Source organism: Amblyraja radiata, chromosome 30, assembly GCF_010909765.2.
Source record: "Amblyraja radiata isolate CabotCenter1 chromosome 30, sAmbRad1.1.pri, whole genome shotgun sequence".
In the NCBI taxonomy this organism is placed as follows: Eukaryota; Metazoa; Chordata; class Chondrichthyes; order Rajiformes; family Rajidae; genus Amblyraja; species Amblyraja radiata.
Genome location: NC_045985.1, coordinates 10,875,922 through 10,903,004, shown reverse-complemented (window position 1 = coordinate 10,903,004; position 27,083 = coordinate 10,875,922). Strand labels below are relative to the sequence as shown.

The 27,083-nt window shown below is 45.8% G+C and overlaps 1 protein-coding gene and 1 long non-coding RNA gene across 2 annotated transcripts in view; one reads left to right on the top strand and one right to left on the bottom strand.

Annotated features, from left to right (window-relative positions):
* Nucleotides 1-2,573: 2,573 nt before the first annotated feature.
* Nucleotides 2,574-10,791, bottom strand: LOC116989878. Its single transcript, XR_004416355.1, has 3 exons — nt 10,704-10,791; nt 9,162-9,302; nt 2,574-2,601 (listed from the first exon to the last, which is right to left on the bottom strand). It is a non-coding gene; the product is annotated as an uncharacterized LOC116989878 (long non-coding RNA).
* A 3,863-nt stretch (nt 10,792-14,654) lies between these two features.
* LOC116989957 overlaps nt 14,655-27,083 on the top strand; it is a 551,502-nt gene continuing 539,073 nt past the window's right edge. The window contains exons 1-3 of the mRNA XM_033047512.1: nt 14,655-14,890; nt 25,426-25,591; nt 26,738-26,760. Of these exons, the coding sequence (XP_032903403.1) occupies nt 14,703-14,890; nt 25,426-25,591; nt 26,738-26,760 (377 nt within the window). The 5' untranslated portion in view covers nt 14,655-14,702. The remainder of the gene's footprint in view (nt 14,891-25,425; nt 25,592-26,737; nt 26,761-27,083) is intronic.

Here is a 27,083-nt window from a genome sequence, read left to right as displayed (position 1 = left end):
AACTGTCCCAAAGCCTGTGCTTTCAATGCTTCCTCCAATTTCTCTCCTGGAGAACCTTTAAATGATGCCAGCACTCGGATGGTGCGCTTCAGCAGCTGTTCTGCTCTTAAAAGTGTGATTGAATGGGCCTGTAATTGCTGGGACAGGTTTGAAAGTTCAGATAGTGCATCATACATGAGTCCAAGGTCACAAAGAAATTCCTTGCTTTGCATACGACGTGCCAGGCCTCTGTAGGTTTGCCTCTCTTTGCCGTTTCTTGTTTGGTCTCCTGCAGCATTCTCAAAGTGTCTGTTAAGTGCTTCGTATGACCTCCACACAGCCTTTACAGAACGGAAACTGCTGGCAACCCATCGGGTGTTTAAAACTCTGCCAATCTTCAGGACTTGTGAGCCCACTTCTTGTGCTGCTTCCATAAGTTACCGTGAATTTTTATTGGACTGACTGTAGAGATTGTGGAGTTTGTCCATGAAAACTTTGAAGTGGTTGACTGCCTGAACCTCATCCACAGCATCATTTACAGCCAGTTCTAGACAGTGGTTCATACAGTGCCATGTGAAGAGGTTAGGGTACCTTGCAGTCAGCCTGGTTGCCACACCAGAGTTTTTGCCTAACATAACACTGGCTCCATCAGAAACAAATGAGATCCAGTTGTTTTGAAGCCACTCTTCACTAAAGCCTGCAGTGTCCAAACAGTTTAATAGAGCTTCCTCTATAGACTCTGCCCTCTGGCTTTCCAGCTCCACCAGGTCCAAAAAAAACAAATTCAGGAGTAGCTCCATCTAAAGAGGCCTTCACATTGACAATCATGGCTGATTTATGGCTGAGAGAAGTTGCCTCATCAATGAGAACAGACAGCTTGCTTGAAGATGACACAATGCTGTCAACTATTTTTGTCTGCATCTTTTTTGCTATGTGTTCCACAATTTTTGTTGAACTGAACCTTGAGTGCAGACTTGTGCCCATGTTGACACCGTTTTTTTCCTGAAGCTCAATGAGATCGTCATGGTCAGAGAAAGGTCGGTTCATCTTGGCAAGATAATATGCTGTTCTGAATACAGCATTTGTCTCAGCTAACACAGTGTCTGACACAGCTCTCACAAGATTCCCAAGTAAATCCTGTCCACCCTTTTCAGTGATCTCCTGAGCTATTTCGTGTGCCCTGGACATCTCATGCCATCTGATCTTGTTTCTCAAGGAGGCCAGGGCTGTTGGTCTGCTTGAGCCTGATGACTGGATCTTAAACATCGCCCACTCCTCAGATATGGAAATTATTTTCTCTGTTAAGACGCCAGTAGATTTTGTTGAGCTGCAAATAGCACAACCTGGAAGTAAACAAAAACATGACTAATTAACATCATACAAGTAGTCTTTTTTGAATCTATATTAGCAATAACACCTTCTGAACTGGATACGAATCTATTCAAAATAATTGAATGAACTGTAAATAAGCTTCACTGTGACAATATTATAATTTGATTGTATAAAAGTGAAATTAATGTATCTTTAAGATGAAAATAAACCAGCTATACTCTCATTTGCATAAAGTTGACCATGTGTTTATACCAGCTTTACAAGTTGGCTGATATTTATATAACTTTCTGTCCTTCCATTCTAACCAAGAATGCCTGCTTTTAAACTCCCTAGCCTGACTCTCAGTCCATAGAGCTGGCCAGGAGTTATCATCTAGAAGGAACAAGGAGATATTCAGCACACACACACTCACAGTCTCACAGTAAAATGTGTAATAACTACGTTATTTACTACTTTACTACAACAAGATTGAGCTAGCAAGGCCGTTTAGTGAATATATGTGTGGTATTCATTCAGTTTGGGAAATCTCTTATAAGCTAGTAGCTAGTAGTCTAATATCTGCTAAAGTTCACTTGTATACGACTATCACTTACCCGATACACTGCTGGCATCAGGCTCCGCTGTAGTTCCCTCTTCTTCATCTAACGTCCTAGTGACTGCTGGAGTGTCGGCCGAGGCAGCAGCAGGCTTGTTTTTTTGTTTAAATGGCTAAGGGTAGTTTGTTGCTTCCGCTTCATATTTACTGTTGAGCCGCTGGACATCACCTCGGCGCCGACCGTCTAGGTGACGTGACGTCAGGTCTAGGTCACGGGCGGTCACCACGGTCACGGGCCATGGACGGAAGCCTCTGTATGGCTATTATAATGCTGCGTTCCATTGTACTCGGAACTCGGGACTTTCCCACTTCCGACAAGGAAAAGTGCGACTCTGACAGAGACACAGCGCACAGGTTGAATTTATGAATGAAAGTATGACAGTTCCCTCATAAAATAAACAGAACTTCTGTCACTATCGAAGTTGATACGTGTCATTGCGCATTTCTAAGTGGGCATACGGAAATGCTGGAGCTTTCTTAGTGGGTATACGGCGTATACCTGCGTATCACGTAGACTACACCTCTGCGTGAAACCTCCCTATAGCGACCCTGTGTCCCAAAGATCCTATAGCGGCCCTGTGTCCCAAAGATCCTATAAGATCTTTGCTGTGTCCTGGGCATCCTCCATGGCCAGAGTGAGCAACATCGGAAATTGGAGGAACAGCACCTCATATTCCGCTTGGGGAGTCTGCATCCTGGTGGTATAAACATTGAATTCTCACAATATTGTTAACCCTTGCTGTCTCCTCCCTTTCCTATCTCCTCCTCCTCCTTTTTCCTTTCTTCTCCCCGCCCCCCATCAGTCTGAAGAAGGGTTTCGGCCTGAAACGTTGCCCATTTCCTTCGCTGCATAGATGCTGCTGCACCCGCTGAGTTTCTCCAGCATTTTTGTCCACCTTCGATTTTCCAGCATCTGCAGTTCCTTCTTAAACAAGTTACATTCACTGCCCGGGACGGCAGCGAGCGCAGTGGACACTCGCGGTACTGCAGGGGTTCTGCAACTACACGTGGAGTGAAAACATTTTAAACCAGAAAGCAAAGAAAGTGCGGGAGTTAATAAAATGGCTGCGAAACGCCCGGCCGGGAGTTGGACCGAGGAGGTAGTTTGTCCCATCTGCAAAGATTTCTTCACCGATCCGGTGGCGCTGGACTGCGGACACAACTTCTGCCGCTCCTGCATCACACAGAGTTGGGACAGGGAGGGGAGAAACTCCTGCCCGGAATGTAGAGAGGAATCTGCAAACCGCACCCTCAGGGTGAATCGGGCCTTGGTTAGACTGTCTGAGAAAGCTCGAACACTGAGCCTGAATCTCAAAGCGAAGAAAAGCAAACTTCAGTGCGAGAAACATCAGGAAGAACTGAAACTGTTTTGTAAAACTGACAAGAAACTGATCTGTTTGATTTGTGCAACTGGGCAGCAGCACAGGTCTCACAGCTTAATGCTGATAGAAGAAGCAATTGAATTCTACAAGGTAAAACCAAATCACTTTTGATCACATCATTGTCTAATCTTTTCTTCATTGTCTGACATTTTTATTCTCTGATCTGAAACCCAACCCCAGGAACAGGTGAAATCTTCTTTCGAATCTCTCACAGAAAAGGAATCAGAGATCCAGAAAATTGAGCAGGAACAGAAATAGAGCATTTCTAGAGTTCAGGTGAGGCTTTGTACTATCGATTTAATGTTTTTATGTAGATTTCAACCCTGTGATGTGTGCAATAATTTACACCTCTATAAAGCTCAGTAGTCGAGAGTCAGAACTGTTGGCAGAGGTTGAGCAGCCAAGGTCTTTACTCGAGTGATATAATATATTGATTCTCATCTTTCATCTGGCAGGAAGAGTCACACAACCTTCAGTCACAGATCACATCCCAGTTTGCTGAACTGCACCAGATTCTCACTGATAAAGAGCAGTGTTTACTCGGTGATGTCCGGGAAGAAGAGGAGAAGATTGTAAAATCAATGGAGAAAAATCTTCAAGGGATACAAGAGAATTTAAAATCAATTCAGGAGGAACTCTCAAAGCTACAGGAACAGACAGACCACAAGAACGGCCTGATATTTCTGAAGGTGAGGGGTTGCACTACAGTTTGGTGAAGTGAAAGTGCAGTCACAAAATGGTGGATTAAATTTCTGAAATAAATGCTGCATTTACCAGTATTTCAGTACTGGGTCAATGTTCCGTCTGTTCCATCTACTCGCCACATGTGACAATAATGCCCCAAATCCCAGGAATCCTCTTGTATTTATCCCACCAACTTAAATTTATCTGCAATAACCAGGCCGCCATGTGAGTTCCAGTTTCTGTTTACTGCATTTCTTGTGGAATTTGTTAAAGTCCATCATACATTTCAGGTTTTATTTTTCTCCTCCCCACAAGTAGTGATAATATTTCCAATCCCCATCCATTATATCCGCCGCTGACCTTAAAATGTTCCATCCCATTATCTCTGACATCTTCTCCAGACTTACTCGTAAGCTGCGTACTCGCAGTTATTTTCATCGACATTCCTAATGCTTTCCCCCGTGTTCGATGTCTCTACGACAATATCCAAGTTCTGTCTGTGTGACAGCGGCAAAGAGTTGGGAAATGGGAATTAGCAGAGGGTATTTTTGGCAGCAATTTGGTGAAATACCCGCCGTCGGGATCATGACGATCCATCTCAGTCTATTGAGATTTGTGTTTTATTTATTTCAGGAGGAAGCTGGTCGCAAGAGGAGGTAGGACATGCTTTTGACTGAAACAGTGTATGTTTTTATAGTACAGCTCAAAAAAACATCTAATGCCCAGTTTCTAACCAGCTGTTAAATATTTGCAGGGTTAGTGATGAAACCAAACCAATGTTGGTGGTATATGGGGCTTTTCTCATTGAAAAGTATGATTGCAACTTACACTACAAAATAGAATTGAGCGAAGCATCTGATATCAAACAAGGTAAAACTAATACCTTTTCCATTGTTCTTTTTTAAAACATCTTTATGCAATACTTATATGTGAAAATTAATGGTATTAATGGACTCTGGGGAAGTATCACAGAACCAGAGAGTGAAGTTTGTTTGCACTTGAACAAATCCTGGAGAATAGGTTTGCTGTGCTGGGTGAAATTGCGTAGACTAGGCCTGCGTACTTGAGAGTTCAGGTGTATTAGAGGAGATCTCAATGAAACACACATAGTACTTACAGGGCTCAGTGGGCTGGATGCAGGGAGGATGTTTCCCCTGTCTGAGGGGGCCTGGAGCCAGCGGAAACCCTCTCAGAATGTGAGCTGCACCATTTAGGACAGAGACAAGGAGACATTACTGCATGCTGAGACTAGGCAACCTTTAGAATTCACTGCACCGTTGGCTGTGCATAATCAATCATTTAATGCTCTTGGAGCCAGAGAGCCATGGTTGTACATTACAGAATCAGGCCCTTCAGCCCATCACGTCCATGTCCACCTTTTTTCCTAGCCACACAAATCCTATTGCCCACATTAGAGCCGTATTATTCTACACCTCGTTTGCTAAATCGCAATGTCTCTTAGATGTACTGGTTACATCTGATTCCACCACATCCTCTGGCAAAATATTCCAGGTATTAACTTTTTGTGCGTCCTCCAGTATTGATATCCCTGCATGACAATAAGGTTTCGATGATCTAGCCTATATCCTGCTGCAGACTTTGACAGACTTTCTTGCTGTTCACAACATTACCCGTTCTCCACAATCTTAGTAGTCACAACTCCTACATTCACATCCAAGCCATGAAAACATAAAATAAACAGCAATGGTTGCTGCACCGATCTCTGCTGCACTCCAGCAGTCACAGACCCTCCAGGCAGAAAAATCATCCTTCAACCTCCACCTTCTAATTCCAACCACTAAACCAATTGTGGGTCCATTTTACCAACTTGTCTTTGATCCCACCTGCCTTCGCTTTCTGGACCAGCCTTGCATGCAAAACATTGTCAAGTCCCTCAGTGAAGTTCATATATTGCTTCACAATGAGATTATAGTGTTCTTGGTTGTACAGACGCATCAAACCACCCTCCACTAAAGAAAGCAAGTAAATAGCAGTAGATTGCCTCACCTGTCCAGTCCCCTCCCGTTCAGTATGATCACGGCAACTCCACCACACATCTGTCTTCACTAAGGAGGACACAAACAATCTCCCTGATATAGTAGTGGCCATAGGATCTGGGGTGACAGAGGAACTGAAGGAAATCCACATTAGGCAGGAAATGGTGTTGGATAGACAGATGGGACTGAAGGCTGATAAATCCCCAGGGCCTGATGGTCTGAATCCCAGGGTACTTAAGGAAGTGACTCTAGAAATCGTGGATGCATTGGTGATAATTTTCCAATGTTCTATAGATTCAGGATCAGTTCCTGCGGATTGGAGGGTAGCTAATGTTATCCCACTTCTTAAGAAAGGCGGGAGACAGAAAACAGGGAATTATAGACCAGTTAGCCTGATATCGGTGGTGGGGAACATGCTTGAGTCAATTATAAAAGATGAGATAGCCGAACATTTGGATAGCAGTAACAGGATCGGTCCGAGTCAGTATGGATTTACGAAGGGGAAATCATGCTTGACTAATCTTCTGGAACATTTTGAAGATGTAACTAGGAAAATGGACAAGGGAGAGCCAGTGGATGTAGTGTACCTGGACTTGCAGAAAGCATTTGATAAGGTCCCACATAGGAGATTAGTGGGCAAAATTAGGGCACATGGTATTGGGGGTAGAGTGCTGACATGGATAGAGAAGTGGTTGGCAGAAAGGAAACAATGAGTAGGGATTAACGCGTCCCTTTCAGAATGGCAGGCAGTGACTAGTGGGGTACCGCAAGGCTCGGTGCTGGGACCGCAGCTATTTACAATATACATCAATGATTTGGATGAAAGGATTCAAAATAACATTAGCAAATTTGCAGATGACACAAAGCTGGGTGGCAGTGTGAACTGTGAGGAGGATGCTATGAGAATGCAGGGTGACTTGGACAGGTTGGGGGAGTGGGCAGATGCATGGCAGATGAAGTTTAATGCGGATAAATGTGAGGTTATCAACTTTGGTAGCAAAAACAGGAAGGCAGATTACTATCTAAATGGCGTCAAGTTGGGAAAAGGGGAAGTACAACGGGATCTGGGGGTCCTTCTACATCAGTCTATGAAAGTAAGCATGCAGGTACAGCAGGCAGTGAAGAAAGCGAATGGCTTGTTGACCTTTATAACAAAAGGAATCGAATATAGGAGCAAAGAGGTCCTTCTGCAGTTGTACAGGGCCCTAGTGAGACCACACCTAGAGTATTGTGTGCAGTTTTGGTCCCCTAATTTGAGGAAGGACATTCTTGCTATTGAGGGAGTGCAGCGTAGGTTTACAAGGTTAATTCCCGGGATGGTGGGACTGTCATATGCTGAGAGAATGGAGCAGCTGGGTTGTACACTCTGGAGTTTAGATGGATGAGAAGGGATCTCATTGAAACATATAAGATTGTTAAGGGCTTGGACACGCTAGAGGCAGGAAACATGTTCCCGATGTTGGGGGGGGTCCAGAACCAGAGGCCACAGTTTAAGAATAAGGAGTAAGCCATTTAGAACGGAGATGAGGAAACACGTTATCTCTTAGAGAGTGGTGAGTCTGTGGAATTTTCTGCCTCGGAGGGCGGTGGAGGCAGGTTCACTGGCTAGATAGGGCTCTTAAAAATAGCGGATTCGGGGGATATTGGGAGAAGGCAGGAACGGGGTATTGATTGGGGATGATCAGCCATGATCATATTGAATGGCGGTGCTGGCTCAAAGGGCCGAATGGCCTACTCCTACACCTACTGTCTATCTCTACATCCTCATTAACCATCTGTATTTACCACTCACACCAGTCTCCTCATCTGCCAATCTGCCTCTCCCCCCCCAGCAACTGGCAAGATATTGGAATACCCGCTTCAATTCTCCATTTTCACCCGCAATGTCCCGTTCATCCTGACTTTACGCGTTCGTTCTCCCCGTCCGCATGCCTCGCCCCCTCCCCTTCCCGATAACTCGCAGAATTTCCGCTCTCCTGCCCGCTTGAGAAACTCCGGGGAAAATGTGTGTGTCCATCCGATGTTGTTGTGGGTGAAAGGTTCAGTTGTCCGCCCGTCTGTGCCTGAGGCCGAGCGGCTTCTCCCCGGGACCGCACTGCCCGAGTCTCCCCCCCCTCCCGACCCCTGGGGACTCTGACTCTCTTCTTCTCCCCCCAGTCTCCGTCACCCTGGATGTGGAAACAGCGCATCCGGTGCTCGAAGTGTTTGAGGATCGGAAGAGGGTGAGACGGATCCGGACCCAGAGGTGTCTCCCTAACACCGGGAAGAGGTTTACATCCAGTCCGTGTGTGCTGGGATCGGAAGGATTCACATCGGGGAGACATTACTGGGAGGTGGAGGTGGCGGGGAATCGGTACTGGAGTCTGGGAGTCGCCACAGAGTCTGTGGAGAGGAAGAGAGGGGTCAAACTGACCCCGGAGACTGGGGTCTGGAGCATCGGGCGGCAGGCTGACATGTTTGTTACATTCACATCCCCTCTCCCCGCCCGTCTCATCCCCGGGAGGCTGGGAGTTTATCTCAGTTACGAGTCCGGGACGGTTTCATTTTGTGACGCGGACACCAAGTCCCATCTCCACACCTTCAATAAGATTAAATTCACGGAGAAACTTTATCCTTTCTTTGCAACTTGGCATAATAACTGGCTGAGAATCTGCTGGAGTCAGGAGCGGGGCTCGGGGGCTGTGGGGCAGAAACCCGGTGGACAACAGGTCGGCGAAGAAAGGATCCCATTTCTTCCCTAAATTACGTGTCGTGAAAACCCAGTAAACGCGGAAATAAAACCAGAGGGAATGTAAATGTGGGAAAAGTGAAATAAACAGCAACTGAAATCAGAGCTGTCTGTCGATCCGTTCATTTTAACCCGTTAACTGCATCTGTCAACGGAACAGAAATACTTTTGTGAAAATATAGAGATTGAAACAATCGCCCTTCCCGCGGGTTCAGCAGCAGCTGCGGGTCCTGAGCTCCGGGCTCACCCGGGCCCTAAAGTCCGCAGATTCAGAGATTTTAAACGTGTTTGCAACATTTGCTCTCCACACAACAGATTCGTTTTCTTCGGAACGGAGCTTTGGAAGAATGGGTTCAAACCGAATTCCCGGTTCCAGGTGGGAACCTGTTGTGCTCAGGCTCTGCCTGTCTCTGTAGGATACGCATATCATTCCTTGTTTCAGTCGCCACCTCTTTCCCAGGTACATCATGTCTGAATCGCTGCTGCTTCCTGCTCTCGTTCACCGCTTTAACGCTTCATCTCCCTCACTGCCAGTTTCCAACCAGCTCTCGCGTTCCTCTGCTCGAGCCCCGACTCTTCCCTTCGCTTTCTCGCCGTCTCTATCTCTGTCAGAGAAAACAAGAGTGAGCAAAGTCCATTCCAAGCCCGCGGACACCATCGGCTACCTCGTCTAACCTCGACCCCTTTTCATGCATCAGAAATGCAATATTCCCCACAAGATCGAGTGAGTATAACAACAACACGCTTACATTTACAAAATATCCTCCCGTCTCTTTTAGGAGACCCCACAGTGCTTTACATGCGTAATGCCCCTGTCCCACTTAGGAAAACTGAACGGAAACCTCTGGAGACTTTGCGCCCCACCCAAGGTTTCCGTGCGGTTCCTGGAGGTTGCAGGTGGTTGCCGGAGGTTGCAGGTAGGGAGACTGACAAAAAACCTCCGGGAACCGCACGGAAACCTTGAGTGGGGCGCAAAGTCTCCAGAGGTTTCCGTTCAGGTTTCCTAAGTGGGACAGGGGCATAAGTCTCTTTGAAGAGCAGCCACGAATTGCAACTGAAATGCAGGAGTCAATTTGTAGACAGGAACACACAAATTGAGTTTAAAAACATGCTATACAGTGCAAAGCGATTTGGGTTTATTTCAATTGTAGTATTAGAAGCACCAAGCACATTATTCAAATAAACACAATCTTTCTATTCAGTTCTTGTGAATGTTACTGGTGATGCGAATTATCCAAATTCAACATCAGGGTCTTAAGTGTATGTTGTATTAATCTACAAACCTACAATATTGTAAGTTGTTAAGAAGTTTTTTAGATGGAACTGCAGATGCTGGAAAATCGAAGGTACTCAAAAATGCTGGAGAAACGCAGCGGGTGCAGCAGCATCTATGGAGCGAAGGAAATAGGTAACGTTTCGGGCTAAAACCCTTAGGCTAAAACCAAGTTTAAATGATCTATCACACCATGGGGGGGGGGGATATCAAATGACCCTATCTGCTGACCTGTGACCTATAAATGAACAATTATCTGCTGCCTTGGGTCTACCAGACACCCTAAATGGATCCTTGGGCCCATCTAGGCTAGCCTAGATATTAAAGATACCAGTTAAAACCAGGGTTAGAAGGTCAATTACAGCCTTGGAAATACAAAATCACCCATTGCCTTGGTCCTACCAGACTCCCCAAATAGTCCCTTAATTGCCTAACTGGGGGGAGTTGAGGGTTTGATAGGCACAAGGCATCCACACCCCCACACCCCCCCCCCCTCTCTCCCCACTTCCTCCACCCCCCACCCCTCTTCCCCCCACCTCTCTCTCGCTTTCTCTGCCTCGGGGAGGGGGTAGAGAGGGAGGGGGAGGGGGTAGAGGCAGCAGCTACCGGTCATGGAGCACATGCCTCCCCATCGGGCACCGGGCCCAAGCTAGGCTGCTGGCGTCGTGGACCAGAGCGAGGACCGCAGCGCTCGGAGGACTGAAAAACAGCAGAGGGCTGGCAGGGCACTCACCAGCGTGACAGTCTACAACTCCGTCAGTTTCACCACCTCCAACGTGACCCCACCACTGGCCCCATCTTCCCATCTCCCCACATGTCTGCCTTCCGCAAAGACGGCTCCCTCCGTAACTAAAAATGTTAATCTATACTTAAGAAATTGATAGATGTTTAGTTCTGGTAATTGAATTTTGTAATTAGCTACAATTAGGTAACTAACTAATTATATGCTTTAATTTCAAGTCATCTAAGTAAGATTGTTTCATATTTGTTTCAGAATGCTTCAATCTATAAGAACTGAAATTTTATTTTAGTTCTCTTAATTTTTAAGAACGTTATGGCCATTTGACTGTCCTCGATCACAGCTTTTGTATTAAGTCAATGGAAAAGCAATAGGGAACAAGATGCTAATTTCCGAGTATGAAAATGGCCACATATTCTTATAGAAACTTACAAAATTCTTAAGGGGTTGGACAGGCCAGATGCAGGAAGATTGTTCCCGATGTTGGGGAAGTCCAGAACAAGGGGTCACAGTTTAAAGGTAAGAGGGAAGTCTTTTAGGACCGAGATGAGAAAATCATTTTTTACGCAGAGAGTGGTGAATCTAGGATTCTCTGCCACAGAAGGTAGTTGAGGCCAGTTCATTGGCTATATTTAAGATATGGCCCTTGTGGCTAAAGGGATCAGGGGGTATGGAGAGAACGCAGGGATGGGATACTGAGTTGGATGATCAGCCATGATCATATCGAATGGCGGTGCAGGGTCGAAAGGCCGAATGGCCTACTCCTGCACCTATTTTCCATGTTTCTATGTCTATATTTCTATGACTTTTTTTAATACTGAAGATATGAAAGTGAATTAGGTGACAAATTAAACTTCTTTTTATGCTTTATCTGATGGGATAAATTGCAGACTTCATTTTTAAAATCTCAAAAATGTGTAACATTGCTTGATGGGGGCATGCACATTGAATTCTCCCAATTTTGTTAGCCCTTGCTGTCTCCTCCTCTTCCTACCTCTCCTTCAGCCCTCAGGCTGTCTCCTCCTTTTCCCTCTATTCTCCCGCCCCCCCCCCCCCCCCCCCAATCTGAAGAAGGGTTTCGGCCTGAAACTTTGCCTATTTCCTTCGCTGCATAGATGCTGCTGCACCCGCTGAGTTTCTCCAGCATTTTTGTGCACCTTCGATTTTCCAGCATCTGCAGTTCCTTCTGAAACAAATAAGATTCACCAAAGATCCTATAGCTCCGCTATAGGATCTTTGCTGCCGCATGGAGTCAGTCGCATACTGGTGGGACAGGCCTCGTAAACACTGCCTCGTTAACCTGCCGTCACTCATGAGCGCGCTCCAGTTAAAGCTCCATTCACAAAAACTTTGTTCTCTCTGACATCACCGGCCCGCCCACTAACGTGTGATTGACCTGATATTTCTGAAGGTGAGGGGTTACACTACAGTTTGGTGAAGTGAAAGAGTAGTCACAAAATGGTGGGTTAAATTTCTGAAATAAATGCTGCATTTACCAGTATTTCAGTACTGGGTCAATGTTCCGTCTGTTCCATCTACTCGCCACATAGACATAGAAACATAGAAATTAGGTGCAGGAGTAGGCCATTCGGCCCTTCGAGCCTGCACCGCCATTCAATATGATCATGGCTGATCATCCAACTCAGTATCCCGTACCTGCCTTCTCTCCATACCCTCTGATCCCCTTAGCCACAAGGGCCACATCTAACTCCCTCTTAAATATAGCCAATGAACTGGCCTCGACTACCCTCTGTGGCAGAGAGTTCCAGAGATTCACCACTCTCTGTGAAAAAGGTTCTTCTCATCTCGGTTTTAAAGGATTTCCCCCTTATCCTTAAGCTGTGACCCCTTGTCCTGGACTTCCCCAACATTGGGAGCAATCTTCCTGCATCTAGCCTGTCCAACTCCTTAAGAATTTTGTAAGTTTCTATAAGATCCCCTCTCAATCTCCTAAATTCTAGAGAGTATAAACCAAGTCTATCCAGTCTTTCTTCATAAGACAGTCCTGACATCCCAGGAATCAGTCTGGTGAACCTTCTCTGCACTCCCTCTATGGCAATAATGTCCTTCCTCAGATTTGGAGACCAAAACTGTACGCAATACTCCAGGTGTGGTCTCACCAAGACCCTGTACAACTGCAGTAGAACCTCCCTGCTCCTATACTCAAATCCTTTTGCTATGAAAGCTAACATACCATTCACTTTCTTCACTGCCTGCTGCACCTGTATGCCTACTTTCAATGACTGGTGTACCATGACACCCAGGTCTCGCTGCATCTCCCCTTTTCCTAGTCGGCCACCATTTAGATAATAGTCTGCTTTCCTGTTTTTGCCACCAAAATGGATAACCTCACATTTATCCACATTATACTGCATCTGCCAAACATTTGCCCACTCACCCAGCCTATCCAAGTCACCTTGCAGTCTCCTAGCATCCTCCTCACAGCTAACACTGCCCCCCAGCTTAGTGTCATCTGCAAACTTGGAGATATTGCCTTCAATTCCCTCATCCAGATCATTAATATATATTGTAAATAGCTGGGGTCCCAGCACTGAGCCTTGCGGTACCCCACTCGTCACTGCCTGCCATTGTGAAAAGGACCCGTTTACTCCTACTCTTTGCTTCCTGTTTGCCAGCCAGTTCTCTATCCACATCAATACTGAACCCCCAATGCCGTGTGCTTTAAGTTTGTATACTAATCTCTTATGTGGGACCTTGTCGAAAGCCGTCTGGAAGTCCAGATACACCACATCCACTGGTTCTCCCCTATCCACGGTACTAGTTACATCCTCGAAAAATTCTATAAGGTTCGTCAGACATGATTTACCTTTTGTAAATCCATGCTGACTTTTTCCAATGATTTCACCACTTTCCAAATGTGCTACTATCCCATCTTTAATAACTGACTCTAGCAGTTTCCCCACTACCGATGTTAGACTAACTGGTCTGTAATTCCCCGTTTTCTCTCTCCCTCCCTTCTTAAAAAGTGGGGTTACGTTTGCTACCTGCCAATCCTCAGGAACTACTCCAGAATCTAAAGAGTTTTGAAAGATTATTACTAATGCATCCACTATTTCTGGAGCTACTTCCTTAAGTACTCTGGGATGCAGCCTATCTGGCCCTGGGGATTTATCGGCCTTTAATCCATTCAATTTACCCAACACCACTTCCCGGCTAACCTGGATTTCACTCAATTCCTCCAACTCCTTTGACCCGCGGTCCCCTGCTATTTCCGGCAGATTATTTATGTCTTCCTTAGTGAAGACAGAACCAAAGTAGTTATTTAATTGGTCCGCCATATCCTTGTTCCCCATGATCAACTCACCTGTTTCTGACTGCAAGGGACCTACATTTGTTTTAACTAATCTCTTTCTTTTCACATATCTATAAAAACTTTTGCAGTCAGTTTTTATGTTCCCTGCCAGTTTTCTTTCATAATCTATTTTTCCTTTCCTAATTAAGCCCTTTGTCCTCCTCTGCTGGTCTCTGAATTTCTCCCAGTCCTCCGGTATGCTGCTTTTTCTGGCTAATTTGTACGCATCATCCTTCGCTTTGATACTATCCCTGATTTCCCTTGTTATCCACGGATGTACTACCTTCCCTGATTTATTCTTTTGCCAAACTGGGATGAACAATTTTTGTAGTTCATCCATGCAGTCTTTAAATGTGACAATAATGCCCCAAATCCCAGGAATCCTCTTGTATTTATCCCACCAACTTAAATTTATCTGCAATAACCAGGCCGCCCTGTGAGTTCCAGTTTCTGTTTACTGCATTTCTTGTGGAATTTGTTAAAAGTCCATCATACATTTCAGGTTTTATTTTTCTCCTCCCCACAAGTAGTGATAATATTTCCAATCCCCATCCATTATATCCGCCGCTGACCTTAAAATGTTCCATCCCATTATCTCTGACATCTTCTCCAGACTTACTCGTAAGCTGTGTACTCGCAGTTATTTTCATCGACATTCCTACTGCTTTCCCCCGTGTTCGATGTCTCTACGACAATATCCAAGTTCTGTCTGTGTGACAGCGGCAAAGAGTTGGGAAATGGGAATTAGCAGAGGGTATTTTTGGCAGCAATTTGGTGAAATACCCGCCGTCGGGATCATGACGATCCATCTCAGTCTATTGAGATTTGTGTTTTATTTATTTCAGGAGGAAGCTGGTCGCAAGAGGAGGTAGGACATGCTTTTGACTGAAACAGTGTATGTTTATAGTACAGCTCAAAAAAACATCTAATGCCCAGTTTCTAACCAGCTGTTAAATATTTGCAGGGTTAGTGATGAAACCAAACCAATGTTGGTGGTATATGGGGCTTTTCTCATTGAACAGTATGATTGCAACTTACACTACAAAATAGAATTGAGCGAAGCATCTGATATCAAACAAGGTAAAACTAATACCTTTTCCATTGTTCTTTTTTAAAACATCTTTATGCAATACTTATATGTGAAGATTAATGGTATTAATGGACTCTGGGGAAGTATCACAGAACCAGAGAGTGAAGTTTGTTTGCACTTGAACAAATCCTGGAGAATAGGTTTGCTGTGCTGGGTGAAATTGCGTAGAGTAGGCCTGCGTACTTGAGAGTTCAGGTGTATTAGAGGAGATCTCAGTGAAACACACATAGTACTTACAGGGCTCAGTGGGCTGGATGCAGGGAAGATGTTTCCCCTGTCTGAGGGGGCCTGGAGCCAGCGGAAACCCTCTCAGAATGTGAGCTGCACCATTTAGGACAGAGACAAGGAGACATTACTGCATGCTGAGACTAGGCAACCTTTAGAATTCACTGCACACCCGGTGGCTGTGCATAATCAATCATTTAATGCTCTTGGAGCCAGAGAGCCATGGTTGTACATTACAGAATCAGGCCCTTCAGCCCATCACGTCCATGTCCAGCTTTTTTCCTAGCCACACAAATCCTATTTGCCCGCATTAGAGCCGTATTATTCTACAACTCGTTTGCTAAATCGCAATGTCTCTTAGATGTACTGGTTACATCTGATTCCACCACATCCTCTGGCAAAATATTCCAGGTATTAACTTTTTGTGCGTCCTCCAGTATTGATATCCCTGCATGACAATAAGGTTTCGATGATCTAGCCTATATCCTGCTGCAGACTTTGACAGACTTTCTTGCTATCCACAACATTACCCGTTCTCCACAATCTTAGTAGTCACACCTCCTACATTCACATCCAAGCCATGAAAACATAAAATAAACAGCAATGGTTGCAGCACCGATCTCTGCTGCACTCCAGCAGTCACAGACCCTCCACGCAGAAAAATCATCCTTCAACCTCCACCTTCTACTTCCAACCACTAAACCAATTGTGGGTCCATTTTACCAACTTGTCTTTGATCCCACCTGCCTTGGGTGAGACGGATCCGGACCTAGAGGTGTCTCCCTGACACCGGGAAGAGGTTTACATCCAGTCCGTGTGTGCTGGGATCGGAAGGAATCACATCGGGGAAACATTACTGGGAGGTGGAGGTGGCGGGGAATCGGTACTGGAGTCTGGGAGTCGCCACAGAGTCTGTGGAGAGGAAGAGAGGGGTCAAACTGACCCCGGAGACTGGAGTCTGGAGCATCGGGTGGTGACAGAGTGACAGGTTTGATGCACTCACCTCCCCTCCATCCCCTCTCCCCGCCCGTCCCATCCCCGGGAGGGTGGCAGTTTATCTCAGTTACGAGTCCGGGACAGTTTCATTTTACGACGCGGACACCAAGTCCCATCTCCACACCTTCACTGAGAAGATGCAGGTGGTTGCCGGAGGTTGCAGGTAGGGAGACTGACAAAAACCTCAGGGAACCGCACGGAAACCTTGGGTGGGGCGCAAAGTCTCCAGAGGTTTCCGTTCAGGTTTCCTAAGTGGGACAGGGGCATAAGTCTCTTTGAAGAGCAGCCACGAATGGCAACTGAAATGCAGGAGTCAATTTGTAGACAGAAACACACAAAAGGAGTTTAAAAACATGCTATACCGTGCAAAGCGATTTGGGTTTATTTCAATTGCAGTATTAGAAGCACCAAGCACATTATTCAAATAAACACAATCTTTCTATTCAGTTCTTGTGAATGTTACTGGTGATGCGAATTATCCAAATTCAACATCAGGGTATTAAGTGTATGTTGTATTAATCTACAAACCTACAATATTGTAAGTTGTTAAGAAGTTTTTAAGATGGAACTGCAGAAGCTGGAAAATCGAAGGTACACAAAAATGCTGGAGAAATGCAGCGGGTGCAGCAGCATCTATGGAGCGAAGGAGATAGGCAACGTTTCGGGCCAAAACCCTTAGGCTAAATCCAAGTTTAAATGATCTATCACACCATGGGGTGGGGGGGGGGGGGGGGGGTATAAAATGACGCTATCTGCTGACCTATGACCTATAAATGAACAATTATCTGCTGCCGTGGGTCTACCATCTAGGCTAGTCTAGATATTAAAGATACCAGTTAAAACCAGGTTTAGATGGCCAATTACAGCTTTGGAAATACAAAATCACCCATTGCCTTGGTCCTACCAGATTCCCCAAATAGTCCCTTAATTGCCTAACTGGGGGGAGTTGAGGGTTTGATAGGCACAAGGCATCCACCCCCCCCCCCCTCTCTCCCCCCCCCACCCCCCCCCCCCCCCCTCCCCCTCTTCCCCCCCCACCTCTCTCTCGCTTTCTCTGCCTCGGGGAGGGGGTAGAGGGGGAGGGGGCAGAGGCAGCAGCTACCAGTCATGGAGCACAAGCCTCCCCATCGGGCACCGGGCCCAAGCTAGGCTGCCAGCGTCGTGGACCAGAGCGAGGACCGCAGCGCTCGGAGGACTGAAAAACAGCAGAGGGCTGGCAGGGCACTCACCAGCGTGACAGTCTACAACTCCGTCAGTTTCACCACCTCCAACGTGACCCCACCACTGGCCACATCTTCCCATCTCCCCACATGTCTGCCTTCCGCAAAGACCGCTCCCTCCATAACTAAAAATGTTAATCTATTCTTAAGAAATTGAAAGATGTTTAGATCTGGTAATTGAATTCTGTAATTAGCTAGAATTAGGTAACTAACTAATTATATGCTTTAATTTCAAGTAATCTAAGTAAGATTGTTTCATATTTCTTTCAGAATGCTTCAATCTATAATAACTGAAAATTTATTTTAGTTCTCCTAATTTTTAAGAAAGTTATGGCCATTTGACGGTCCTCGATCACAGCTTTTGTGTTAAGTCAATGGAAAAGCAATAGTGAACAAGATGCTAATTTCCGAGTATGAAAATGGCCACATATTCTTATAGAAACTTACAAATTCTTAAGGGGTTGGACAGGCTAGATGCAGGAAGATTATTCCCAATGTTGGGGAAGTCCAGAACTAGGGGTCACAGTTTAAGGATAAGAGGGAAGTCTTTTAGGACCGAGATGAGAAAATCATTTTTTACGCAGAGAGTGGTGAATCTGTAGAAATCTCTGCCACAGAAGGTAGTTGAGGCCAGTTCATTGGCTATATTTAAGATATGGCCCTTGTGGCTAAAGGGATCAGGGGGTATGGAGAGAAGGCAGGGATGGGATACTGAGTTGGAATGGTCAGCCATGATCATATCGAATGGCGGTGCAGGCTCGAAGGGCTGAATGGCCTACTCCTGCACCTATTTTCTATGTTTTTATGTCCATGTTTCTATGACTTTTATTAATACTGAAGATATGAAAGTGAATTAAGTGGCAAATTAAACTTCTTTTTATGCTTTATCTGATGGGATAAATTGCAGACTTGATTTTTTATATCTCAAAAATTTGTAACATTGCTTGATGGGGGCATGCACATTGAATTCTCCCAATTTTGTTAGCCCTTGCGTCTCCTCCCCTTCCTACCTCTCCTTCAGCCCTCTGGCTGTCTCCTCCTCCTTTTCCCGCTATTCTCCCCGCCCCCCACCAGTCTGAAGAAGGGTTTCGGCCTGAAACGTTGCCCATTTCCTTCGCTGCATAGATGCTGCTGCACCCGCTGAGTTTCTCCAGCATTTTTGTGCACCTTCGATTTTCCAGCATCTGCAGTTCCTTCTGAAACAAATAACATTCACCTGCCGCATGGAGTCAGTCGCGTACTGGTGGGACAGGCCTCGTAAACACTGCCTCGTTAACCTGCCGTCACTCATGAGCGCGCTCCAGTTAAAGCTCCATTCACAAAATCCTTTGTTCTCTCTGACATCACCGGCCCGCCCACTGACGCGTGATTGGTCGGCCCAGATCTGGATGGCCCGCCCCCTTAAGCGTGATTGGTCGGCTGAGATCACTATGATCCGCTCCCGGATGCGTGATTGGCTGAGATCATGATGGCCCGCCTACTGTCGTGTGATTGGTCGGCCCAGACCGGGATAGCCCGCTGACCGCGTGATTGGCCCGCGCCGACCCTTCTCTCCAGGGATGTCAAGTCAAGTTTATTCGTCACATACACATACGAGATGTGCAGTGAAATGAAAAGTGGCAAATGCTCGTGGACTTTGTGCAAAAAGACAAACAACCAAACAAACTATAAACACAATCATAAACACACACATATTCTTTTACATATTAAATATTGGAAGGAAAAACGTTCAGTAAAGTTAGTCCCTGGTGAGATAGGAGTTTACAGTCCGAATGGCCTCTGGGAAGAAACTCCTTCTCAACCTCTCCGTTGGCTATTTCCATGCCTGTCCTGTCCCGCTGAGTTATAGACCCAGAGACAGACAAAACAAACAAACAACCGTGCAAGCTATTCATTCACACATGGTCAGTATCTGTACATTTAATAGTGTTATTTATTCATGCGGCGACTTCGACTTCTGTACATTCATCACCTATCGTTCCAGAGAGTACTCGTGGAAAAACGTTAAAACGCGTGCAAAGGTTGTAATTTGTCTGTACACAAAAATGCTGGAGAAACTCAGCGGATGCAGCAGCATCTATGCAGCGAAGGAAATGGGTAACATTTCAAGCCGAAACAATTCTTCAGACTGGTGGGGGGGCGGGGAGAATAAAGGAAAAAGGAGGAGGAGACAGCCAGAGGCGAAACTATCGCCAAGCCTACGCTTGGTCCCAGACTCTGCACCGAAGTTCTTATAGCGGAGTTCTAAGATCTTTGCTCTGCACAATAACATCACTTCAATACCAGACACTGCAATGAAGAAGGTGTCTAGTCCCGAAACGTCACCCATTCCATCTCTCCAGAGATTATGCTTGTCCCGCTGAGTTACTCCAGCTTTTTGTGTCTATCTGCAGTACCTTCTTATACGCTCGATTTTTATTTAATAATCTCATGTGTAAACTTGAATTTAATGATTCAATTATACTCTATTGTCACGTGTACCTCGTGACTGTGGGATTATTTACTTTTGCATGCAATCCGGTAAAATACAGACCTCGCCTCCTCCATGGCCAGACTGAGTCCCACCGCAAATTGGAGGAGCAGCACCTCATATTTCACTTGCGTAGTTTGCACCCCAGCGGTATGAACATTGACTTCTCCAATTTCAGGTAGTCCTTGCTGTCTCCCAGCTCTCTCACATCGCACTGTCTCCGCCTCCTCCTTTCTTCTTCCCGCCCCCTCCCCCACCCCCATACCAGTCTGGAGAAGGGTGATAACATCACTTCAATACCAGACACAATAACATCACTTCAATACCAGGCACTGTAATGAAGAAGGGGTCTCGACCCTAAACGTCACCCATTCCTTCCCTCCAGAGATGCTGCCTCACCCGCTGAGTTTCTCCAGCATTTTTGTCTACCTTCGATTTTTCCAGCATCTGCAGTTCTTTCTCAAACAATCATACTCTATTGTGTTCAAAAGGGAACTGCAGATGCTGGAATATCGAAGGTACACAAAATTGCTGGGGAAACTCAGCGGGTGCAGCAGCATCTATGGAGCGAAGGAAATAGGCGACGTTTCGGGCCGAAACCCTTCTTCAGACTGAAATATTTTGTGTTAACGTCGCCTATTTCGTTTCAAACGTCGCCTATTTCCTTCGCTCCATAGATGCTGCTGCACCCGCTGAGTTTCCCCAGCAATTTTGTGTACCAATCATACTCTATTGTTCAATGTACCTCGGATCAGTGAAATGCCTTGTTTTTGCCAGCAATCCGGTAAAAAAACAGATCTGACCTGGGCGGTAATGTGGGCGCCGACTAGGTTGCGAGAAGTTCAGTCTATATTTTCCTCGCAGCGGTGAACCAGGCCCCGCCGCACCAGGCAGCAGGCGCCCCCGCGTCGGGTCCCCCTTCGTTCTCGGCTGCCCCCCGCCGGGTTGCTCTCGGCTTGGAATGATTCAGGGCTATTTTCCCAGCGTGGAAAAGTCAATGACGGGACGCCATAGATTTTAACACAGTAGGGGGGTCTTTCAAGGAGATGTGCGGGGCATGTTTTATTACGCAGGGTGTTGGGTGCCTGGAACGCGCCGCTGGAGTGATGGTCGAGGCACATACGGAGGAGGCATTCCAGTCTGATGTGGCCTGAAGGAACTGTTCTGATTCTATGTGGCCGTCAACAAAACTGACAGGTTCATCAGAGCTCCCATTCTCAGCTCCTTACCCTCAACCATTAGATTCTTGAACCGACCTGCACTGCCTGCGTTTGGCCCACATACCTCTAACCTGTCCTAGCCATGTACCTGTCTAAATGCTTCTGAAACGTTACGATAGTGCCCACCTCATCTACCTCCTCCAGCAGCTCATTCCATACACCCACCACCCATTGTGTGAACAAAGTTACCCCTCAGGTTCCTATTAAACCTTTCCAACCTAACCTTAAACCTATGTCCTCTGGTACTTGATTCCCCTCCTCTGGGCAAGAGGCTCTGTGCGGCTACCCAATCTGTTCCTCTCATGATTTTTTTACATCCCTTCTAAGATCATCCCTCATCATGGAAAAGCAGCCAACATAATCAAATACTTGTTCTACCCCGGTCATTCCTTCTTCTCACTGTTCTTGTCGGGCAGAAGGTACAGAATCTTGAAAGCGCGTACTACCAGTCTCAGGAACAGCCTCCTCCCCTCTGTTATCAGGCTTCTGAATGGTCCTTCCATAAGCTAAACATTGTGTGTTGAAGGGCCTGTTCCTGTGCAGTATTGATGACGACTTGTTTTCTCTGTTGAGCGGCAGTGCAAGGTTGATTTTCTGACCAGAGTGGAGCTTACTTTACATTAGAGATACAGCATGGAAGTAGGCCCTTCGGCCCACCGAGTGCACATCGACCATCGATCACCAATTAACACTTGGTCTCCGTTATCCCACCTTCCCGTTCACTCCCAACATACCTGGGGCAATTTACAGAGGGCCAATTACCCTACAAACCCGCATGTCCTTTGAATGTGGGAGAAAACCGGAGCACCCGGAGGAAACCCACGCGGTTACCGGGAGAATGTGCACGTTCCGAACATTGAACATGGTCAGGATTGAACCCGGGTCTCTGGCCCCGTGAGGCAGTGGTTCAATCTGCTGCTCCATATTACCTCAGAAATATTAACCCTTCCCTTTCCAGATACTGTACACTGCCCGACCTGCTGAATGCCGACAACGTTTTCTGTTTTTTTGTTGGCATTTTATGGTCAGACTCACGTTCCAATCACCCATTTAACTGGAAAAACTTTAGTTTAAGGGAATGAAATTTACCCGAAGCTGATTACAAATGACATCGGCTTTCTGGTCAGGGCTGTGATTGACGGGGCTGAGCTCCGCCCCCCTCAGCCGGGCCCCGCCCCTTTCATTGATCGTTCCACAGCTCCGGGCTCCCCCGGGTCCTAAAGCCCGTCGACACCTTGTTGTCCAGCCTCACTGACCTCCTCTGGCAGCTTGTTCCATTTCCCCACGACCTTCTGTGTGAAAATATTGTTCCTCAGGTTCCGATTAAATCTTGCACCTCTCACCACAAACCTGTGTCCTCTAGTTCTCGACTCCACTACTCCGGGTAAAAGACTGTGCATTCACCCTATCCATTCACCTCTTGATCCCATGCACTTCAGCCTCCGGCGCTCCAATTAATTACTGCAGGGCGTCAGCTGTTTCAGCGAATGGGAATGCGTTTTGAACTAGGACGTGGAGGATTAAAATGGCTGCGAAAGACCCGGTCGAGAGTTTAACCGAGGAGGCAGTTTGTCCCATCTGTCTGGATTTCTTCACCGATCCAGTTATACTGGAGTGCGGGCACAACTTCTGCCGCTCCTGTATCACACAGAGTTGGGACAGGGAGGGGAGAAACTCCTGCCCGGAATGTAGAGAGGAGTTTACAGACTGCACCCTCAGGATGAGTCGGGCCTTGGCGAGACTGTCTGAGAAAGCTCGAACACTGAGCCTGAATCGGACAGAGAAGGAAAGTAAACTTCAGTGCGAGGAACATCAGGAAGAACTGAAGCTGTTTTGTGAAACTGACAAGAAGCTGATCTGTGTGATTTGTGCAGCTGGGCGGGAACACAGAGATCACCGCTTCATGCCGGTTAAAGAAGCTGTTGAAACCTACAAGGTAAAAGCAAACTGAATTTGATCGCTTTATTGTTTAATTCCATCTTTATAATCTAACACTTTTATTCTCTGATTTTCAATCACAATCCCAGGATCAGGTGAAATCTTCCATCCAGTCTCTTACAAAAAAGCAATCAGAGATCCAGCGAATGGAGCAGCAACAGAAACAGAAGATTTCTGGAGTTCTGGTGAGGCTTTTAAATTTCGATTTCCTGATCTTGTGTAGATTTGATCCCTGTGATACGTGTAATAATAGGGCAGCGCAGTGACACAAGTAGTGCTGCTGTCTCCTAGATCTGGTGAGCGGGTTCGATCCTGACCTCGGGTGCTGCCCGTGTGGTTCACGCCTTCTCCCTGTGACCGCGTCGGATTCCCTCCACGTCCCCAATACACGCTGGTTCAATGGTCAATCTGTGACTGTTATAATCCCTGGGAAAGTGGGTGGCGGACGGATAAATGGGAATTAATGGGCACGCGACAAAGAATAGGCAGCAGAGAATTGTATTAGGGGTAGAGGATTGATGGGTTATAACATTACCCTCACGACATTTCAGAAGCATTTAGACAAAGAATTGAATTGGCAAAGCAAATAAGAAATGTCCGTGACAAATGTTACGGTCAAAGTCGTGAGGAAACACAATCAGTGACATTATATATTGTTCTTCACCGTTTATTTCACAGGAACAGTCACACGACCTTCAGTCCAAGATCACATCCCAGTATGCTGAACTGCACCAGATTCTCACTGAGAAAGAGCAGCGCACACTGGCAGATATCCGGGAGGAAGAGAAGAAGATTCTAAATACAATGGAGAAAAATCTTGGAAAGATTCAAGAGAATTTAAAATCTATTCAGGAGGAACTCTTAAAGTTGCAGCAACAGATGGATCAAAAAGACAGTGTGGTGTTTCTGAAGGTGAGGGGTTACACTACAGTTTGGTGAAGTGAAAGTGCACAGTCACAAAATGGTGGGTGACATTTCAGAAATAAATGCTGCATTTACCAGAAATTCGGAACTGAGTAAATGTTCCCTCTGTTCCAGCTGTTGTTGTTCAGAAACTAATTGGCCTCCCGCTGAATCTATGGGATCTCGGGACTGTCTGGCGGGAATGTAGAGAGGTGTTTATATTATGTGGAGTTTAGAACAATGACACGTGATCCTATATCTGATCCCAAGGACCACGAATGGACAGAGGGCAGTGAATATCTGGGAGTCTCCAACCAAGAGACTCTGAGAGGTTTTACATGTTAGACATATTTTAAACCAGAGGAGGATACATTAAAAAAAAAATCGGGTAATTGTAATAGACGGGAATGAGGCAAAGAGGAGGAGTTCAGGCCTGGGCTAGATCAGCCATGACCACATTGTGGGATTAACATTGAAATCTAGAACGTGGCGCACACATCAGATTGATCACCTATATCCGGTTCCCATCAGCAGTGGGTGGTCACCTTGGGGGAATTTGCTCTGTGTGTTTTGTGCACCTTGTTTCACCATAGAATGACATCTCATTCTACACCATAGACAGACCATTCGGCCCATCCTATCCAGTCAAGATTTCTGCTCCACTCATCATCCCTCCTATCCATTCTCCACACCCGGTAACAATACCCCAAATTCCAGGAGCCCTAATGTGTTTATCCCGCTTGCACTTATATTTATCTCTGCTGTTGGCTTCAGTCCCTCCAATGTAAGTGAGTTCCATGTTCTCATGACTGCATTCCTTTCGGTAATAATTGAAGACCAGTTACATTTCAGCTTTGATTCTTGGTCTCGCCTTCGATTTGAGGTATTATTTCATCCCCACCCATTTAAATCCACCGATAAACTTAAATTCCCTCTTATCATTCCTGACATCTTCTCCAGATGAAGTCCCACGACCTGCCCAGTCTTTTCATTAAGTTCCATCCTCTCAGTTATGGCGTCATTCTCATGAACATTCCTTGTGCTTTCCCCCATCGTTCTACATCTCTGCGACAATATCCGCTTTCTGTCTGCATGACAGTGGCGATAAGAGTTGGGAAATGGGAATTATCAGAGGGTTGTAGAAATTTGGTGAAATTCCCGCTGTCGGGATGAGGACGGTCCATCTCAATCAATTGAGATTTGTGTTTTATTTCTTTCAGGGTCGAAGCTGGTCGCAAGCGAAGGTAGGACAATGTCTTGATGGAAACATTGTAAGTTTTTGAGGAACAACTCAAAACATTTCTAATGCTCAGTTTATAACCAGCTGTTAAATATTTCCAGGGTTCGTGATGAAGCCAAACGACTGTCGGTGGTAGATGAAGCCTTGCCGATTGAAAAGTTTCATTGCCCTGCTTCGTTCAACACGGCATTCAAAAAAATATCTGATAACCTCAGGTCCTACCCTGCACTACAGTTTGGTGAAGTGAAAGTGCGCAGTCACAAAATGGTAGGTGACATTTCTGAAATAAATGCTGCATTTACCTGTAATTCAGAACTGAGTAAATGTTCCCTCTGTTCCAGCTGTTGTTGTTCAGAAACTAATTGGCCTCCCGCTGAATCTATGGGATCTCAGGACTGTCTGGCTGGAATGTAGAGAGGTGTTTGTATTATGTGGAGTTTAGAACAATGACAGGTGATCCTATATCTGATTCCAAGGACCACGAATGGACAGAGGGCAGTGAATATCTGGGATTCTCCAACCAAGAGACTCTGAGAGGTTTTACATATTGGACATATTTTAAACCAGAGGAAGATACATTTAAAAAAAATCGGGGAATTGTAATCGATGAGAATGGGGCTAAGAGGAGGAGTTCAGTCCTGGGCTAGATCAGCCATGACCACATTGTGTGGATTAACATTGAAATCTAGAACGTGGCGCACACATCAGATTGATCATCTATATCCGGTTCCCATCAGCAGTGGGTGGTCACCTTGGGGGAATTTGCTCTGTTTGTTTGGCCACTTTGTTTCACGATAGAATGACATCATAGACAGGCCATTTGGCCCATCCTATCCAGTCAAGATTTCTGTTCCACTCATCATCCCTCCCATCTACTCTCCACACCCGGTAACAATAACCCAAATTCCAGGAGCCCAAATGTGTTTATCCCGCTTGCATTTAAATTTATCTCTGCTGTTGGCTTCAGTCCCTCCAATGCAAGTGAGGTCCATGTTGTCATGACTGCATTCCTTTCGGTAATAATTGAAGACCAGTTACATTTCAGCTTTGATTATTGGTCTCCTTTTCGATTTGAGATATTATTTCATCCCCACCTATTTAAATCCACCAATAATATTAAATTTCCTCTCATCAATCCAGACATCCTCTCCAGATGAAATCCCACGACCTGCCCAGTCTTTTCATTAAGTTCCATTCCCTCAGTTATGGCGTCATTCTCATGAACATTCCTTGTGCTTTCCCCCATCGTTCTACATCTCTGCGACAATATCCGCTTTCTCTCTGCATGACAGTGGCGATAAGAGTTGGGAAATGGGAATTTTCAGAGGGTTGTAGAAATTTGGTGAAATTCCAGCTGTCGGGATGAGGACGGTCCATCTCAATCAATTGAGATTTGTGTTTTATTTCTTTCAGGAGAAAGCTGGTCGCAAGCTAAGGTAGGACATTGTCTTGACAGAAACATTGTAAGTGTTTTGTGGAACAACTCAAAACATTTCTACTGCTTAGTTTATAACCAACTGTTCAATATTTCCAGGGTTTGTGATGAAGCCAAACCGCTGTCAGTGGTGGATAAAGTCTTACCGATTGAAAAGTTTCATTGCCCTGTTTCGTTCAACACGACACTCAAAGAAACATCTGATGACTTCAAGCGAGGTAAAGCTTGTACCTTTTCCATTATTCTTGTTTCTGACACCTTTAAGCCGTACACCTGACACCTTATCATTTCCCAGCCTCGCACAGCCCGGTTTTACCTTCTCCC